Here is an 18,729-nt window from a genome sequence, read left to right as displayed (position 1 = left end):
AATTTTGTCCGGGCAACAATGGGCGGAGGGAGAAAGTGGCCCCGGCAGGAGATGGAAACAAAAAGAAAATCGGCTCATTGCAAGAAAAAAACACAAATGCACAGGGATATGGACTGCTGATACATTTACAAGCATGAACGTCACAATAATAATAAACACATTTGTAAATGTCTGGATGAAGCTCATACTCACCTAATGGCCACAGTGGGCTAAGTTACAGGACAACGTGGCTTGTGGAAATGATCAAGGGGGGAATCGAGTGATAAAAGAAGTTGACCCTTGGCTACGTTGCTGCCCCACCCCCCCACCACAGCTTCCGGTCCCGCTCCGTGCGTTTGTGCATTCGTGAAGTATATTGATTTCAATGGTTCACGCTCGATGCGCAAATCACGGATCGTGGATGAGGATTGTGGATTCTAAACAAACTGGCGGGGTTTCGTGTTGAATGAAATATTGGAAACAACCACAACCACTGCCAAAAAGAGCGCTTAACGAAGTGCTCGGTTAAAAGGAGGATGCAGGTAGGCCTATACCTAGAGGCAGCCTATTGCAAGCACATTAGAGCCATCTGGTGGACAAAGCAAGGAGTGCATCCAGCCACTGTCTTACATTCTGAACATTTTCATTTCTGGATTTATTAGACATTCATTCGCCATAAAACTTTGATGTGATAAATTACCAAAGTATGATGCCATCTATCACAAAAACAACTTCATCACCACGAAGAGCATAACGTCCTTGTATAAAGCCCGTGTTGATATTTGATATTTATCTTAATCAGTCTGATAAAGATGGGGCATGTAACACCATATTTTGGAATAAAACCACAGTTCACATTGTAATAGAACGTCCATTCACCCACCATGCACTGATGACCTTTGTGGTCAAACAGGGCCCGGTTCTAGTTAAGGTTAGTATAATGTAGTTAGTAATTGGGACAAAAGTTTCATATGGTTTATGAAAATGAATCAAAGTTTAGTTCATTCAAACTTTCTTTTTTTACTAAATTCCCTTTTTTAATTGTCATGGAATATTCTCTTGAAAAAAATCAGAATTTTAAACGATTTTGTGTGTCATATCAACACTAAAACATAAATCCAGTGCTTCATTTGATTCCCCATTTGGGACAAAACATTCCGCCAATTTTCAGTTTTTCAGGGTAAAGGATCCAAAAAATATGTAGGAGGATCTGGCAAAAAATGTATCTGATATAATGGTGTTTAATGAGAGTGCTCCGGCAAATGTTTTGGCCTGTTCCCCGAATCCATCACATCAGACCAAAAGTGTTCCTGAAAATACTAATTTACAAATTAAGCACTGCATAAATCTCATTTAAAAATAGAAGAATTGTTTATCCAGATGGATTTTAACGTCATAACTGGATCTTCATGTTTTATTACAAACAATTTTTGAGAGCAAGCTGCCGTCCTCATCAGAGCAAAGCTTGTCCTGGAGCATTTACATTTGAGTGGATGTGGACTGAAATATGAACTGCTAAACTACTACAAGAATCATAAACATTTCAGAACATTTGTGTAGAGCTCTGTACTACAGGTTTTATACATGATACATCTTCATGAAGACATGGCATACCCTACTTTGTTGATTGCAAAATATGTTGTATGACCTAAATCAGTGGTTCTAAAACCTTTCACATCTCATTAACTCTTTTACCTTTCAAGTACCACCACCAGGCCTCGATCAAGATCAAATTAGGAGTAAAGAAAAAACAACTGTTAAGTAGTAAGTGCTTTATTTGTCATTGTACAAACGTACAACATAATTGTGTTAAGGTGTTAGTCCTGAGCCGCTGCGACTGAGTCATTGTGGGCCAACCTGACCTGCATGTTTGTGAAGATTGGGGAAACCAGCACCTGGCTGCCTTCAGTCTCCTCTGAAACGGTGCACCGCCTCCTTGGTTTGTCCCTGTTTCAGAGCGTGGTGTCCTGCACCGGTCAGCTCCTTCCTCTTCCTCCTGTGCAGCTCCCTCAGCTCCACAACAGTCTTTCACCATCTGCTGGGAAGATCTTAGCAGTTAATCTGTTTTGTGGAATGTGTTGCAAAAGAATTTATGGCATTATTGTTAACATAAAGTCTAAAACTGCTCCATTAAATTATACTATCCGACATGGTTCCTGTGATTACCATATAATATATTGATGAGAGCGCGTGCTTCCCCATAGCATTCAGGCTAACTGAAGCTTATTCATGCTAGCAGTTTGCGTGGGATTTTGGAGCCAACTCCATTTAGAATAGGGCAAAAGAAAAATGGCGAAAGGGGCAAAGTATACCGTGCAAGTGGCGTATTTTGTCACGTGACTGATAAAACAATATCTTATAATAAAAAGGTACATTAGTTCAATCCTTACATTTGTGACAGTAACACCGAAATTATAAAAAATATAATAAATAAGACAGTGTTGCACACTTTAGCCACGGATCAGCACTTTTATGTATTGACACTTCCAGTAGAGCGAAAATGTTATGCCATTGAAATCTGATGTTTAGTATAGGCTATTGATTTGTGTAAAATGTTCATTTGCACCAACAAGTCAACAATGGAATGGTTTGCCCTTTAACTGTTGTACTTCTGTAACTATTTATTGTTATTTACATTGGCGACATCGCCACTTGCACGCCCCCCGTCGGCAGGGGGCGTATTTTGACACGTGACAGATAAAACAATATCTTCTAATAAAAAAGTACATTAGTTCAATCCTTACATTTATGACAGTAACACCAAAATTATTAAAAAAATAAAAAATAAAATAAAAATAAAAATAGGCGTCTTTCATTGATTGAGCCAGCTGTGGCCAACTCGTTGCCATGGTATTAAGATGACAGCAAGCTAACCAAGCTAACTAAGCTAACGGCCAAGTTCAGACGATTTTAGATTCCTGTTACGGTTTTTCTTACATGTCATTCAATGACTGCAGTGGGGATACAGTAGAAAGTGCAATTTAATTCTAAACAACAACTTTTGGTGAGATGGACAGACTTGAAGGATCGGAAAGTAACGTTAGCAGTCGAAATAGTAAGTTGCTAACCATTAGCGTTTACTGTAGCCTTAGTTTAGCCCAATTTGTACAGTCTAAAAAAATATCACACATATTGTTCAAATGGAAACTAACTTAACTTTGTTTTCAGCCATCAGAACAGATCTCAGTTTGCTTCTTGAGTGTCTGAAGTTCCAGATGAAATGCCCTGACCTGCAGAAACAAGCTCTGCTAACTATCCTTTCAATTTGTGAAAAGAGAGGTACTTGTATTGCACTTTAGACTTTACTATCTACTACTAAGAACAAAAGTAGTGCTTGTTACCAGATGAATTGTATGTATTTTTAGAGCAAAACGTTGAGATGCTGAGAGAAATGGGAGGTATTGCCTTTTTGCTGAACCTCTCCAAGTCCAGCTTTGTACAAGCAGATGTCAAGGAGACCGCTCTCTTCACACTGGGGACTCTGGCAGAGGCCAATGGTAACTGCACTAAATGAACAGAATTTGTGAACATCCTATTTATTTATTGGTTATGTGTTGCTTTGTAGTTTATTGCAAGAACTCGCTGTGCAGGAAAGAGATTTTTACTGACCTGGCTGATTGGTTGGTGAAAGAAGAGGCTCCACTGACAAAGAAGAGGGTCATTGTCTATTTCTTGTCCGTGCTAGTGGCCAATAACAGTAAGTTCAAAGCTACAGGCCACACTCTTATCGCTTGTGGTCAGTGAATTATTAAGAGGAAACTCAAGGCATTAATTTGGATGGTGTTCAAATATCATTTTGGATGCTAATTATCCAGGGTGTAGTCTAATGCACAAAGTTTCTCAAGGTTCCTCAAAGTAAAAGTTGATCACAGGGGGAAAAAATGCCGCTGGGGCAACGTGTCAGGAGCAGTGGGCGACCACAGTGCAGCGCCCGGGGGGCCATCTCCAGGGCCAGGTCAGAATCACCTGGCTGGGAGATTAAGCTGTTGTGCATGTTTTCGGTTGATTTGGGAAACCGGAGTACTTGGACGAAACCCATTCAGACACGGAGAGAGAAACATACAAACGGGTTCGATTCCTGGACCATGTGTTTTGAACATCATGTTATGATAATACCATTATGTTTTTCTTTGCTTTTGTTTAATTTTGTTGCAGAGTTAGGACAGACATTGGCCCAGAACACTAACTGCCTGGATATTCTTCTCAACCTCTTCAGGTGCTGTTTATTTTCAGGGATTGCATCATATACTGTGTCACGCCCCTATCCTCTTGTTGTTGACTCACACACCATTTATTGATATTTTTCTTCAGGGCCACATTCCCCCTGTCTGCAGAAGGCATGTTCAAAAGCAGCAATTCTTCCCAGCTGCATCAGCTTTGGTCTTCTGTATCTAGTGCTCTCTGCGGATGTGTTAACAATCCTCACAATGGTAATGTCAGGAACTGCATTTGAATAAGTCACATGCTCAACATGCAACATTTGTTTATGATAGCTTCATTGAAACGTGTTCTTTTCCCTCAGAGGAAGGACAGCGCGCGTGTGTAGCCGTGTTTCCAACTGTGAAAAAGTGGATTCAGCAGATTTCTCTTCCTCAAACTGAGATATTTCAGCCCATATGTTCCTTCATTTCAATGACAGTAGCAAATAACTGTAAGTACAACAATAAGGAGGAATAATAGATACAGCTCGCAATGTTGGAGCTTCTGCCCGTGTATATGTAACTGCAAACCAGTGGTGGAAGTGAATATACACACTTCTGATTTTACCTCACTGCATTTTAGAGCAGATATCTATTCTTTCTACTCTACCATAAACTCAACTACATGTGTGAACTGGACATTAAAATGAACCTCTTGCCCTCTTAGCTGCCTTTACTCAAGACCGAATAAATGATAATCAGCCTGGGTACCTGTTGTTGTTATAGATCATCTGAGTGCTGCTCACGGTATATTTGTTTTCACAGCTTGTGTTCAGGGGAGCTTTGCCGCTTCAGGCGGGCTGGAAAATCTCACGTTGGCTCTGATTCGATTTAGTCTGGGGTCAGAGACGAGCCTGCTGGCCTGCCAACTGGCTGTCTCCACATCCAAAACCCTGTCTGCCTGCATCAGTGATAACCGTGAGTGTTGTTTTCACACAAGGCCCGGCCAATATGACGTTCATAAAACAACCTTTTAAACTCATCATTACTCTACAGCGGCCATCGCCTCAGACCTGGCAAAGTATGAGGTTGTCTGTCACCTTTATTTACTGCTGATCAATCCCAAACTGGAGTCGGAAGATCGGCTTTCTGTGTTACTCACCATGGGCCACTGCACAGAGGCGTCAGGTGATCCCACTAGCTTTTAACTGTCACAATATAAGGCAAATTACGGAAATATGATATAATATCCACATTGCAAGAAGCCACAATATTTCACAGAGGACTTCGCTCTGACTGAGATTGAACAGCCTAAAACAAAAACGGTAATGGTAACTTAAAAAAACAAATCAGTTTTAGTTAGCACCGCACAATACAACAAACAATTTGCTGTAACTGTCTTGAATATTGTGATTTATAATAAAAACATGTCAGCGCAGTACATTCCATCAAATTTGAAAAAGAATTATAAGGGAATTCATTTTTTTTTTTTCAGAAATTTGTGTCAAAACAAAACTTCAACAATTGTAATTCAGGCTCAAAAGAAAATAAGAAATAAAGGCTATACATATGTCACTTTTCATGTAATGAGTCTGTCATATATTAGTTTCACAGTTTAAGTTGAATAACAGAAGTGAATGCACTTTTTAACGATATTCTAATTTTCCGAGTTTCACCTGTATTGTTTAGGCTTAGTTTTAGTGGTAATTTTTCCAAGTATAATTCTCCTTTAACCTTTCTTTGGTCTTGTCTTGACACAATTTTAAAGAAAAAACATTTAGGCAGTGTAGGATGAAAGAGTGTAATATCACAATAATGTTGATAATAAGTATTGTGTGACATGGCGTTTCAGAGGAACACCAGAAGCAGCTGATGCAGATTGGCAGTCTTCCCGTGATCATCACTCTACTCACAGAGGACGGCAGCGAGGAGGTCCGCAAGGCTGCCACCTTCATCTTACAAACCTGCAAGCTGGCCAGTAAGTCACTCTGCAGGTCACAGTGCCGACGTGTCCTTGGGCAAAACACTTCAGCCATACGGCCCAAGTGTGAATGGGTTTGTGTGAATGTGATTGACTGAGGATTTTTACATTTACACAAACAGTTGTCATTATGTACATCAACATTAAACATGAATCAAGCCCAACACACAGAGACGCTTTTACGCGTGGCAAAAGAGCCGCCTTCAGATTCAGATTTGCTGAATCCAGACGTGACGCTGCGGAGGAAAACACAGGCTTTTAACCATCCTGCAGAGACTCAGACGAGACTCTGGACTGTGACAGACTGGGAGGCCGCTGTAAACTTTGTTTGGAGGGACGAAAGCAGCAGCGGAGACAGAGAAAGGGCTCAAGCTTCAGTTGGAGCATGTTTAACTCATGTTTGTCGCCAACTCGCTATTAACCTTCAAAAAAGAGCTACATTTGCTCTCTCTCCTGCAACATGGACATACTTGTCTGATAAAGTGACAACTCAAGTGTTAAAAGCCCCGCATGGTTTGAGAAAAGCCTTTAAAGTGACACATCGCACTCCAGTGTGTGTTGAAATGCCACATATATCCCACCAATTCATTTTCTCATAGGAGAGGTGTGGTTAATGATTGTCCAGAGCCGTTTATTGGGCGCTACGAATGTCTATCATATGTGTCTGCAGTAGCCATAGTCAATCGTATCATCGTATCAGATCACGTATGACGTACCCGCTGTAAACTTTAGAGCGAAACTATTTAGAACACGATCTAAAGATTGACTGAAAAATGGCATTGTGTCTACTGCTGTCAATGTTGATCCGTAAGTAAACTTTTTTTAATTTTTTTATCCATAAACAAACTACAAGCTTCCGTATGTCAAATAGTACAAATACATCGTCTTGCCGTCCCTCGTCATTCTGTGATTGGTCCCCAAATCCATGCGAAGATTTTGGCCATGGTCCCCAGGCTGCTGTGAAGTTCGAAATGATTCAAGCGCACACAGCAGGCTACTATGTCCCTCCATTTCCCCCCAAATTATTCTCCATTCTTCACACATTTCTCGACAGTTGAGATGAACCTGATATTGTAAATGTGCAAATCTTCCAAACATTATTGTTCTGTTTTCTTGTTCAGGTATCGGTACCAAGTATTGTTAAAGTACCGGTATCAAAATGGAATGTAATGGTACCCAGCCCTACTGGTTTACATTTTAGATTTTAGTACAATTATTTCAAATGTCACGCTCAGCTAAATGGTTTGGTTGGGCTAACTCTACCACCACAGCCAAAAGCAGATGTTTCAGAAATGAAAGTGTGTTATGATTAGTAATAGCCATATTGAGGAGGTTATAGTCCTAGTAGTATGGTGTGACACTTCAAATTAGCCTTTAAAAGATGTCTTTTGCCTTTTATTTCTGTGCAGCAAACACTTTGTGGATCCCTGACGTCAAGGAGACAACTGACAGAGATGCCTTCGTCGAGCCATCTCCAAACATTGACACTTACAAACGATCTGCCCAAGACCTTCTCCAAAGAATCAACCAGCTCGAGAAGAAACAAGTATTGGCTTATTCAGTTAGAAAGTGACAGTACAGCGGTGATAATAACGTTGTAACTTTGATTTATTTTTTGAGGCTGAAGCTGAACTCGTGTACCCACAAATGACAGCACAGGAGTCAACACCACTTCCTGAGGGCGTACTGGCACCAGAGGAAGAAGTGACTGATAGTGATGAGGAACCTTTAATCATCAGAGTAAACAGAAGTCTGAATGGCACAAAAATACAGACAAGCTGCGAGGAAGAGACGTCTGAAGCGGGTGGTGGAAATGTGCTGTGGCCCGCATTCAACAGAGCCAAAGCCATGCAGAGTTTTTCCTACGTTCAAAAGCCAGAGGGAGCCAGAGAGCAGCATGAAAACAGGTGAGGAAATAAAAGGCACTCCACTCCCTTGTAAGTACTATTTTGCTCATTTGTTGTTTTTGTTTAGTCAGCAATTTAAAGCCCCAAGACTGAAGGATGAGCCAGAACACATCTATTCACTTGAAGAAGGTAAACGAAACCAAACAAAACCTAATGTCGACTGGTACGTTTTTAAGAAATATGTTGTTGGTTGTTTTTAGATGTTGATAATGAAACCGTTGGTACTGGTGAAGAGGGGTCTGTTTCAGATATGAGGTGCACAGGTAAGACAAGCTAAACCAAAGCTGGACATGGTATCTTATGATTGCAATGTGTATGGTGTGCTCTTAGGGCTTCAGCAGGACAATACAACGCATTAAAAGTCATTCAATTAATTGTGCCAAAAATCAATCATCAATCATTAAAAAAGCATAATATTGGATTCAGACTGGCATTAAATCTCTATTTTATTTTTTGGAAGAAGATGACATTTCTCAACAATTTTTACTGAATAAGTCTATCAAAAATAGCAAAATGGTTCCCTTGGACCTTTCAGTGGTTGTCCTTGTAACTCAAAATATAGCGTTCACTATCATAGTCGTGATCAGTTTCCCCTTTTTTTCAATCTGAAATTGTATCCCGTGATAGGCCCTATAGTACCCACATCCCTGGTTTGGAAACACTGGACTAGAACATAAGGGAGGGCCGCGGGACACTGAAGTGGGGGTCGCAAAAGGATTTTTTACATTCCTGACTTTGAATTTGATATATTTTTAATTGAAAACAGCAGATTTTAGTGAAATGAAGCCAAATATCAACAGACAGTATCCAAACTAAAACATCATTAAATCAGCTTGTAAATGTTTTGCACCTTAGATTAGTGATTTTAGGGGTCGTAGCCCTGCTCTAATATATTCAATTGCAATTTTGGCCGAAACTGATCACCTTTCTTTTCTAAAAATGTTCCCGTTTTGTCCAATTCTCATTCCTCTGTTTGATTAAATGTTTGCAAACCTTAAGAAAAGCAATATGCACAGATTTTTGTTTGTATGTGGTATTTGGGCATTAAAAATGGCAGTAAAAAGCATCACATTTGACTTGCTTCTGCCTGTATAAACCCTGAAAAGGTTGTGCAATCATAACTGACCCTGGATGCTGGACACAAGTACAGGTTTGTGGACACACCTCACCTGAGCTTTAACCACTGGAGGCTGCACTAGCACTAAGTAGGACCTGTTTGGAGACACTGACACTCAAAGTGCAGTGCTGTAATTCGATGTTAGTTTTTCGATTGACTGCAGAATACACCTTTCACTTGCGACTTGTTCTGGTGCATGACCCCGTTGCACTCCTGTGTGTCAGGGTGCGTGCTGCGCTTGGACGAGGTGAACAGTCGCACATTCGGCTCCCTTCAAAGCTCCTGCGCCCACAGCTGTGATATGCATAAGGTGCTCAAAGAGGCCACGGAGCGCTACATGTCCCAGCACCGGAGGCTTTTCACTCGACAGGAGCGACCCCCCAGCACTCAGCAACTGTCGAACCCCAGCTCCAACAGTGTTCCTGCAGCAGAGTCACAGAAGAACCAGAAAAACTGGAGAGGTGAGGCCAAACTGTTCTCAAATGTACACTTTCTACAGGCCTTTTTTTACGTAACTATTATGCAACGCTCTTACAATGCATTCTGTAAGTGAAAATATCTATGTTAAAGGTGTCAGTCTGACTCCGATGCAAACACCCACTCCACTCAAATGTTTCCAGGCGGCAGATCAACGGGAAAACCACAAAGGTACAGTATGTGCGTGTAGAGCCCTGTATCATGGTAAATAGACTTTAGAGCAGGTTATAACAACAAAAAGATACTAAGAGTGTTGAATCATTGATGCCTGTTTGAGGAATCCCCCATATTGAGATTGATTCCCTCTTCTAAGTTCAAAACACATTCACCTTGTGATGTCACTAGGTGGTAATCCAGGACTATTGTTAAAGTGCATATGACAGGTTTTAATGCATTTGAAAGTATGACCTATTTAGAAGATGGATACCGTCTGTCCTAAGTAATAATTATCATTTTCTTTCAGTGAAGCAGAAATTTAATGAACAAATGTTGGGCAGAAAAGTTATTTTTATGGGAATTTTGAAGCTACTGACGGAGAAGGGTCTGAACACAGCTGACAGAGGGGCACGTGGTCAGTGGAGCTCCACTTCTCCACAGGGAACGACGTCGCCTCTGCAGGACAACGCCATCTTAAACTAATCCTAACCTTGAGGATAGTGGTGCCTTTATTGAGATTCATTTAAATAAATGTCGCTGACGTCATTTCCTGTGGAGGTCTGGAGCTCCACTGGTCATGTGACTCCATCGGCTGCATTTAGACCCTCTTGTACTGACAGGAAGTGACATAGATAAAGGTAAAGTTCCACAGCAGTTTGTCTCCTTTCCCATTGCCATAACATGGTCGGCACTGCAACAGTTTACACTTGTTTGCCTCTATCTATGTCACTTCCTGTTGTGTCCAAAAAGGAAGTGAAACTGTATACATCACAAAAACGATCAAACTAAAGAGAACTGTGAAAAATATTTAGCAAAATATAATAGTATAAAAAAATTCTAATATGTCATATGCACTTTAAGTCTGTACTCTTTCTAAAATGTTTCTTTTAATCAAAGAGCCCTGCTTTAGTCAGGAAGCTCCCATTGAGAGTCCTAGACAGGGCTGCACAAAATCACACCAAATAATTTTTGTTGAAATGTTTGGCGACACGTTCATTCAAAACCCAATGATCACAATTTGACAATGTAAATGCGTACAACCAATTCTGTTCAAAAGTTGTTGAAAAACCCTGAAAGGGCATCTTGTTGGGCCTGTAACAGTCTTTTTTTCCTTTTGATAGAGGTCCGTTTAACTCCTCTCCACAAAGGGATAAAAACGGAGGGACCTGCTTTTTGTCAGAGAAGCGGTAAGTGCGAGTTGTCGAGCTCGGCAAATGAAAAAAGGTCGCTAACATCATTCCCACTTTTGTGTCTCCTTAGCTCCGGTCTTCAATCCTTTCAGAAGGCCCCGTCCTCCTGAAAGTAGGCGTTTATACCCATACGGTGACTTTCGGTGTGTCTAAACCTTTGGTGCTGCGACGGGAGCTATCGTGTCCTGTGCAGTGTTTCCTGGCAGTCAGCCTGGCTCACCAAAAGAAAGAGCAGCAGGAATGTTGAGCCGGAGCCAGGGTTTTCACAGAGTTAGGCCACAGCTGTACTGAAGCTATTTCACATACGCCTCAGCATTTATGCCCCTCACATAAAAAAAAAAGAGTTGAGTAAAAAGTGTTTCCTGCTTGTAAAAGAGGTGTTAAAATGCAGCTGGAGAAATACTTGAAAGATGCTGTCGTCCTTTAAGTGGATATGGCAGTTTTCATGTTTTTGTGATTAGCACTTGTGTTTAGGGTAATGCTTGTGTCCTAGTTTTGCACCAGTGAAGTGGCAGTGTATGTTCTGAAACATAAGCAAACGTCAGAAGAAGGAGAGTTCCAGATTCCAAAGAAACAACTGGGACTCGATTATGCCCCTTAAAGTGCATATGTCACATCAGACACAATTTTAACACAATTATATGAACATTTAGCTAAATTCTACCCAGCTTTCTTCAGTTTGGCATTTTGTGATGTTTATAGTTTCACTTCCTTATTGGACACTGACAGGAAGTGACATAGATGGAGGCAAACATTTGTGCTGTTTAGGGGTTTATGAATTTGTTAAAAGAGAACATTATAAATCTTTCAACATGTTCTTAAGAAACAACACTGAAATGCCAACATGAGTATTAGGAATAGGTTTGGGCGAGTTTCATGTTTTTTGTATTTTGTATAAATTTAGGGACTCTCATAAATATCATATCCATAACCATACTGTTAAACTAAAGCATAGTTAAACTTATACCTTTTAAAAGAAATTCAAACTAGACCCAGGTGCCACAGGATGGACGTCTTTGCATGTGTCGTGTTACAATATTGTGATAATATAAAATAGGGCTGCACCATGTTAAAGATACATAAACAAATTGTAAGTATTTTTTTTAGATTCACATTTGCCAAAATGAGACTCTAAATCCGCTAAATCCGGACCATAACAAGGCTAAAAATGTGTGTTTGCAAAAAAAAAAGTCTCTCTTTATTCTGATTCAAAAGCAGATCTACACAAAGACCCAGTTTTTTAGAACCACTCATCCAAGTTGACTCCACTCTCCTTGTGACACTTTCTTTCATTTTTAAAACAGAAAATGAAGAGAAGAACAAAAGAAAACTCTCTCCAGATGACGGAAATATGGAAGCAGAGACTTCTTCCGGCGTAACTCCTCTTTCTCTGCCATTTTTTAAATCCCCCTGATGCACCTCTGGTCGTGGTTCCATTGTTGTTTGTTGTTCCAGCACAACTCCCAGCGGAGGAAGAGGCAGTCCTTCAGCCGCGAGGAGGAGCTGTACTTGCTGTGCGGAGTGAAGACATACGGCCCCTCATGGAACGCGATCCTCTGGTCCTTCCCCTTCCAGTCCGGTCGCACCAATGTGGACCTGGCCCAAAAGTACAGGCGCCTGATGGTAACGTGACAACATCGACATTTATGGGGAAATGGGGAAGTCTCCGCCCGACTTGACAGTTTGCTGTCTGTCTGTTCTAGAAAAGCAAAGCACAGGACATAGCTTTGGCCTAACGCCTGTCCAGCTCCTTGATGACCATCTTTAAAAATGTCACAATTCTTTTTGACAATTTATCTATTTATTTAAACATCAATTTAAAAGAAATATTACATTGACTTGTATGTCACATATTTATTTATTTATCATTCCAGTTGAACATGTCTCAAATGACAAGAATCTGTTTATGGTAACTATTGCAAATATAAAAGAAAAAAAACAAAGGATTTTTTTTTCATTCTGCAGTACTTGTTCTTGATTCCATATTTAACAATGCTGGGTAACACATCATATTTAACACAGTTTTATTGCATTTTTATGCATCGACGCCTTGTTTAGCACAAGTATGAGTAAAGTCCTTATGAAGAGCACTTTCATTTTAATTGTTTGCCATCAAAGTTGATTGTGTGCCTTGAAAATCCGAAGTTGACTCCGTTTATGTGTTGCATGTGCTGTGCTCCACGTTAGCTCCACATTTGTCTGACTCAGCGCTACAGCCTGACATCACCGGGCCTATCCCAGTCCGTGGAGACCCGTGACCACGTTGCCAAAGCGCAGGGCTTATTCTGTTGCAGAGGCTGGAGGCGTCAGCTGTCAGACAGACAGGGGTGTGGCAGGAGATGAAAAAATGATTAAGCTGTTAGGTAACACAAGAGTGATTATGTCAGGACGCATAATGTGTGCTTTCACACTTTACATGATGGTGATGGTTTCTGATGGAAAGCAAAGGGTATGAACACGCCAAAATATCTGCAGATTAGCAGTTGGTACATTTGCTCGACACAAGAGATTGCATACATTTTTTTCCAATACCAGCACTTTAATGATACTTGGTTCCTGATAGGTACCTGAACGATACTTTTCCGATACCTATTCTAAATATTTGTCATCTCGAATTTGGGGGGAAAAAATAGGGGGAGAAAATAGGGGAGAAAACATAGAGCAAAATGGGGGGAACATTGAGAGGAGAAGCCCAGACTTCCCCATCCTCACGCACCTTTTAAACTGTCATAATGCACACGTTTTCACCTGGTTCTGGGTTAATATCATTATAAATGGTTTATATTTGTAATTACTGGGTCTATACACATGAAAACAAGATAGCTGTCATGAAATTAAATTTGTTTTATTTTCTTTAAATTCTTTGTCATCCAGGTGGTCAATTAATTAAATGAAAATGTTTCCCTCCCCATCTTAGAAGCTTCCACATGACACATTTGGGTACTGCCACGCCCACCAGATAGAGCTTTGGGTTTGGGTGGTGAAATTCCAGCAATGTCCGAAGACATCTTTCACTGTTCACTGTTTCTCTCAAAAACAGTGAAGAACAGCCCAAAGTTGTTCGGTGATGATGTCATCCTCATACTTCCAGATCCAGCCCTATTCACTACATTCACTATAATGGTATATACACCCACACTCCGAAGCTTTGTGCAGCCTGTTTAAAACATCTGATACCACTCAAATGTTAAAATTACTCTGAATTGGACCCCTGAAGGACTATAAATTCTTTTATGTTATTGCTTTTTGCTATAGTGCATATATATAATACTGTAAAAAGAAAAAAAGTATCTGTTTCTGCTGAGTGCAGCTATGGAACCTCCCCCCGTTTGGACCAGGAAGTAGCTTCATGCTCATGTGTGTAAGTCCCTGGAACTGAAAAAATCAGATCAAATTCTAGAACGCTGTAAACACACCCCATGAAACTCCTCAGACTTTTTAAAATGCCTGGATGTTATACGAAACCGGGCCGTCCTCTAGCGCGCAGTCGCAACAATTGTTTCCCCTCATCTTGATTCCATTAATAATACTTTGAGTTTATCCGAATCAACCAAGTCCATGTGTTTGCTGTCAAAATCATGCCTCGTACCCAGAGACGGCCTCCTCCCAAACGCCGTGTTGTCGGGATTGCGATGCAGCGAGTTGAATGTGGAAGGAGGCGGGAGAGCAGATTCTCATGGACCTACACCCGGTCTCGGCGAAGACTTTTGACCCGGGCCCTTCGAAAACCCCCTTCCTCTGGAAAGAATGTGCCCCCCCCCCTCACCCCCTCTCCATCCATCTCTGTCCCACCAGACCATGAGAAGGCACTCACTCACGGATTCATGCCGGCTGCTGGGCTTTTATTTCCATATGTACATTGTGTCCCATACAGTTGTGTGGAATCCCACTTGAAATGCATGCAGCTGGGACACAAAACACAGCTCTGTTATGTTGGGAGACTTACATAATACACCATTTATTATGTCATGTTACGCCATGTTACAAATATTTAGTTTTTTTTTTTTTTTGTACATTCATGTAAACACAAAACTGTTTACCGACATTTGTACAGTCATATTTTTTTATTTGATTTCTTACAAGCAAGCAACATTGCAATTAATTATCCCTTATTAAAGTAGAAAATGATAGCGATCAACCGTCCCATCAACCTTGTAGAGATCGGGAGTGTGTTGTCATAACCGGATCAAATTCTCAGTTAGTGCAATGGTAAAGCAACGGCGATTGTAAAATACTTGATTTAGCATTCACATTAAAGGCCCTATATCCGATTTTTTTCTATCGTAAACAAGCAGGCTAGTTGTTTATTGTTTACTTTGACAGTATTTTTCCCTGAAAGTTGTGAAACGTGCTTATAAACTCCTCCCTGTTAAGAGCTGGGATGTTAGAAATACATCAGGAAAGTTAGGAATGAGTTTAGCTACAGCTAACAGGTAAAGTATTTGCGAGCCTCCTTTTCTATTGTGTAAACAAACAAACAAAAAAAAACAGGTATAAGGCCTTTCAATTCTAATGATATAGTCTGTGAGTTTTAACCAGAGTCACAGTAGCTAACCGTTTTGTTTACTTTTTTAAAGTTTGGCTAATATTAACATTTGATCCCAAACTCATATTAGGGACAGATCGAACACATACATTTACTATGGTCCCAGATTGAATTCCATTTTTCTCACATTTCCGTTTATACCTAAACTTAACCACATAGTAGATACACCACATGTGATCATTTTCCCTTATTATGGAGACTTGCATAGTGTGACCTTAGCTTCACCCACCTGCTTTAAGATTCACAGAAGTTCTTTATATCACTGCTGAGACTTGTTTCTCTATCGTCCAACACTCTTGTTAGTAAGTACATTTCTCCTCGTGGTTCTATCCCTCGGGCCTCACACCCCTGCACTGTTCAGCCCCTGATCGCTTCTCAGAAACAAAGTAGTTATGATTACAAAATGTAATTATTATTATTATTATAGGCCACATTAGGTGACAAAAATAGAAGTCAGTAAAATTTTCAGGGAATTTATCGTAAGGTTTACGAGGCTTCATTCGAAATGTCTATGGAATACTTGTCGCTTCACATGAGCAGGTCGGATTGGGCGCCGATGTCGAGAAGAGCGTCTGGCATCTTCATGTCGTTCAGCATGAGGTCGGACACCACGCCGTTTGCCGTCACGTCTAGTTCTTTCAACAGTTCGCTCGCCATGTCTTCGCCGTTCATGACTACTTCCTCAGTTTCGGAGTTGAACTGGCACAGGAGGGGCTCGGGCTCGGGGAGGCTGAGGTCGAGGAGAGTGGGGTCGGCAACGTCTACCTCAGGATCTGGAATGAGCTCCGGGACCGGCAGGGGCGCCTCCACCGTCTCGGAGGCGTAACACTGGACCAGTTCAGCGGGGATCTCCACCAGCTCCGGTAGCGGGGTAGGTTCGGGCTCTGGGACCTCATCGGGGATTACACACAGGACAGGTTCTGGGATAACTTCGGGCTCAGGGAGAGGTTCTGGCTCCAGACATGCGGCCGGTTCAGGGGTCTCCTCAGGGGCCGCGCATGGGGCCACTTCTTTTTCAGGGAGAGGTTCTGGAACTGTTGGGGGGACGGGCTCGGGCGCTACCTCGGGCTCTGGTTCTGGGACCTTTTCGGGGGTTAGACACAGGACTGGTTCGGGCTCTGGAACCTTTTCGGGGGTTAGACACAGGACTGGTTCGGGCTCTGGAACCTTTTCGGGGGTTAGACAAGGGGCAGGTTGAGGCTCGGGTATGACCTCGGGCAATGTCGGTTCGGGTTGTGGTTCTGGGACCTTTTCGGGGACTGGTTCGGGTGCTGGGGCTGGTTCTGGTACAGGCGTAGTCTCCGGAGGAGGGGCAGGTTCTCCATCAGACTCTGGGGGGGTCGGTTCAGCAGCGGGGGGCTGCTCTGCCTCTACTGGTGGAGCAGTGACAGCAGGTTGTGCCTCCTGGCTCTCTGGCACACTTTCCACTGCCGTGTCAACTGCTGCTTTCTGCTCTGCTTCAGGGCTTTCATCTTTGGCTGGTGGAGTCTCTCTCCGCTTGCTGAACCGGATTCCCATGGTGCCCCTATACATAAAACATGACAAGATCAGTTCTCTAAATCATGGCTTTCTAACACAAAATTCAGGCATTAGAATAGATCTTCAATCTGAACCATTTCCCTAAGGGGTTAACATACATGACAGGCCATGTTGGCCATTTTGGTACATTATGTTCTCTGGTGCGGCCCGGACATCATGTACTACATGCGTTGTAGAGTATACAAAGAGGGGAGCGTGAGCGTAGCGTGCAGTTCTCCCCATCCTTGCCAACGTCTAGGTTAGATTAAAAAAATGAAGAAGCCCTATGATAAATTGTACATCCCTTGGAGGAGTTGGGACTAGATTTACGCGCAAACTTTACAAATACAAAATCTTTAAGCCTTTTATTTAGGCTGTAATAATCTTCTGTTTCAAAGACATTCAATACAGCATTCACCTCAATGTTGCTTTGGTTTTATTCCGTCCCTTGTAATCGCTTCATCCCCAATTTATTAACATGCATTGCCATAAATGTTGTTGACGCCAGACGCACTAAAGATAATCTAAATAACGTGTGTAAAGTGTCGATTTAAAACGCGGTTTTGCCTTCATGCAGTGTCTAAACCAGAGCGGACAAAGAAAGTCTCGCAGCCGACCACGCCTCCCTCTGGTGCCAAACTGCACAAAGTGAACGCTGAAAACCGACCAAAATCGACACAAAAACAGGAAAGCGGCCGGTGTCAAACCTGGAGAAGCTTGTCCGCGGTGCACAGTAGAAGGAAAAGTTCCCCAATCGCCGCTGTGTGGAGTGGGAAGAAGAAGTCCGTGCGTCAAAGTGACTGAAACACGCGCGAGTGTGGGACAGGGCTCTGCAGAGGCGCGTTCACGATGTGTGCCCCCGACGGCCGCGCGCACCATGTGATTAACGGGGATCACACCCACGAGCACCATGACGAGCACACGCCTTTATATTACTCAAACACGTGCGGCCTGTGTTGTCATACTGTCACAGCCAAAACATGTTCACTCAAGTTATAGTGACATTTAGTCAAGACTCCTGAAGTAACTGTACTTCTTATACTGGTTTATCATACTGTACTTTTTACTTCTACTTGAGTGACATTATAGTTAAGTATCTTTACTCTGAGGCCACCGTACTTGAGTACAAAAAACAAATTAAGTGGCAAAAGCTGCATGTTGCCATGTCGATAAGGTTTTGCAGAGTATCTTCATTAAATCATTTGTGCTAAAATTGAGGCCTTCAAGCCGGGGATCCTGATTTTTTGGTGTTGAATACATTTATTTTTGCCACCTCAGAGTATGTACACAGCAAAACCTTGTTGTCTTCACCTTTAAGTTTTATTGAGCAACGGATGATAGAAGTCTTATCTAAATGAGTGGAATTCACCTTGGGGGTGGCCCCCCTGCTTCACTTTGTCACCACTCTATGCTGTATATGGGTGTGAAATGTGTTTGTAATTATTTGAATACACAGAAGGGACTGTGAGTGAGAAACAAGTATGGGCCAAAACAAAAAATGTCACAGTTTGAACAGGAAAAATCAGGTAACCCAGCTTTAAATGTAATTAAAAGCAACACATTTGATTCAAACGTCATTAAATTATTTATTTTGAAAAGGATCTAACAGAAATAAAATTCCTTCAAAATAATATTACTCAAGCTGTACTAAAAGTACTGTCAAACTACACTAATAAGGACCGTAACTTCACAAAGGTACTGAGTGTTGTCACACAAGTC

The 18,729-nt window shown here is 41.7% G+C and overlaps 2 protein-coding genes across 2 annotated transcripts; one reads left to right on the top strand and one right to left on the bottom strand.

Annotated features, from left to right (window-relative positions):
* The first annotated feature begins 2,928 nt into the window (after window positions 1–2,928).
* Window positions 2,929–12,785, top strand: terb1 (telomere repeat binding bouquet formation protein 1). Its single transcript, XM_079567580.1, has 21 exons — window positions 2,929–3,034; window positions 3,148–3,258; window positions 3,345–3,476; window positions 3,545–3,676; window positions 4,135–4,195; window positions 4,291–4,409; window positions 4,502–4,630; window positions 4,944–5,096; window positions 5,175–5,306; window positions 5,971–6,096; window positions 7,509–7,645; window positions 7,720–8,006; window positions 8,074–8,135; window positions 8,207–8,269; window positions 9,348–9,584; window positions 9,694–9,771; window positions 10,878–10,943; window positions 11,017–11,058; window positions 12,251–12,321; window positions 12,402–12,569; window positions 12,650–12,785. The coding sequence occupies exons 1-21, from the start codon at window positions 2,989–2,991 to the stop codon at window positions 12,680–12,682; spliced, it is 2,385 nt and encodes a 794-aa protein (XP_079423706.1). The 5' UTR covers window positions 2,929–2,988; the 3' UTR covers window positions 12,683–12,785.
* A 2,206-nt stretch (window positions 12,786–14,991) lies between these two features.
* LOC306971831 (uncharacterized protein) lies at window positions 14,992–17,891 on the bottom strand. Its single transcript, XM_079568229.1, has 2 exons — window positions 17,718–17,891; window positions 14,992–17,017 (listed from the first exon to the last, which is right to left on the bottom strand). The coding sequence occupies exon 2, from the start codon at window positions 17,008–17,010 to the stop codon at window positions 16,021–16,023; it is 990 nt and encodes a 329-aa protein (XP_079424355.1). The 5' UTR covers window positions 17,011–17,017; window positions 17,718–17,891; the 3' UTR covers window positions 14,992–16,020.
* Between the last annotated feature and the right edge of the window lie 838 nt (window positions 17,892–18,729).

This window comes from Gobius niger (assembly GCF_951799975.1).
Source record: "Gobius niger genome assembly, chromosome: 12".
Taxonomy (NCBI): domain Eukaryota; kingdom Metazoa; phylum Chordata; class Actinopteri; order Gobiiformes; family Gobiidae; genus Gobius; species Gobius niger.
This window is presented reverse-complemented; position numbering and strand designations above follow the sequence as displayed.

Bases quoted from the DNA above. Each gene is read 5' to 3' on its own strand.
- terb1 (XM_079567580.1), top strand. From the start codon at position 2,989: ATGGACAGACTTGAAGGATCGGAAAGTAACGTTAGCAGTCGAAATA. The intron at 3,259-3,344 runs GTACTTGTATTG...ATGTATTTTTAG, and splicing joins TTCAATTTGTGAAAAGAGAG to AGCAAAACGTTGAGATGCTG. The intron at 4,631-4,943 runs GTAAGTACAACA...TTGTTTTCACAG, and splicing joins AATGACAGTAGCAAATAACT to CTTGTGTTCAGGGGAGCTTT.
- LOC306971831 (XM_079568229.1), bottom strand. From the start codon at position 17,010: ATGGGAATCCGGTTCAGCAAGCGGAGAGAGACTCCACCAGCCAAAGAT.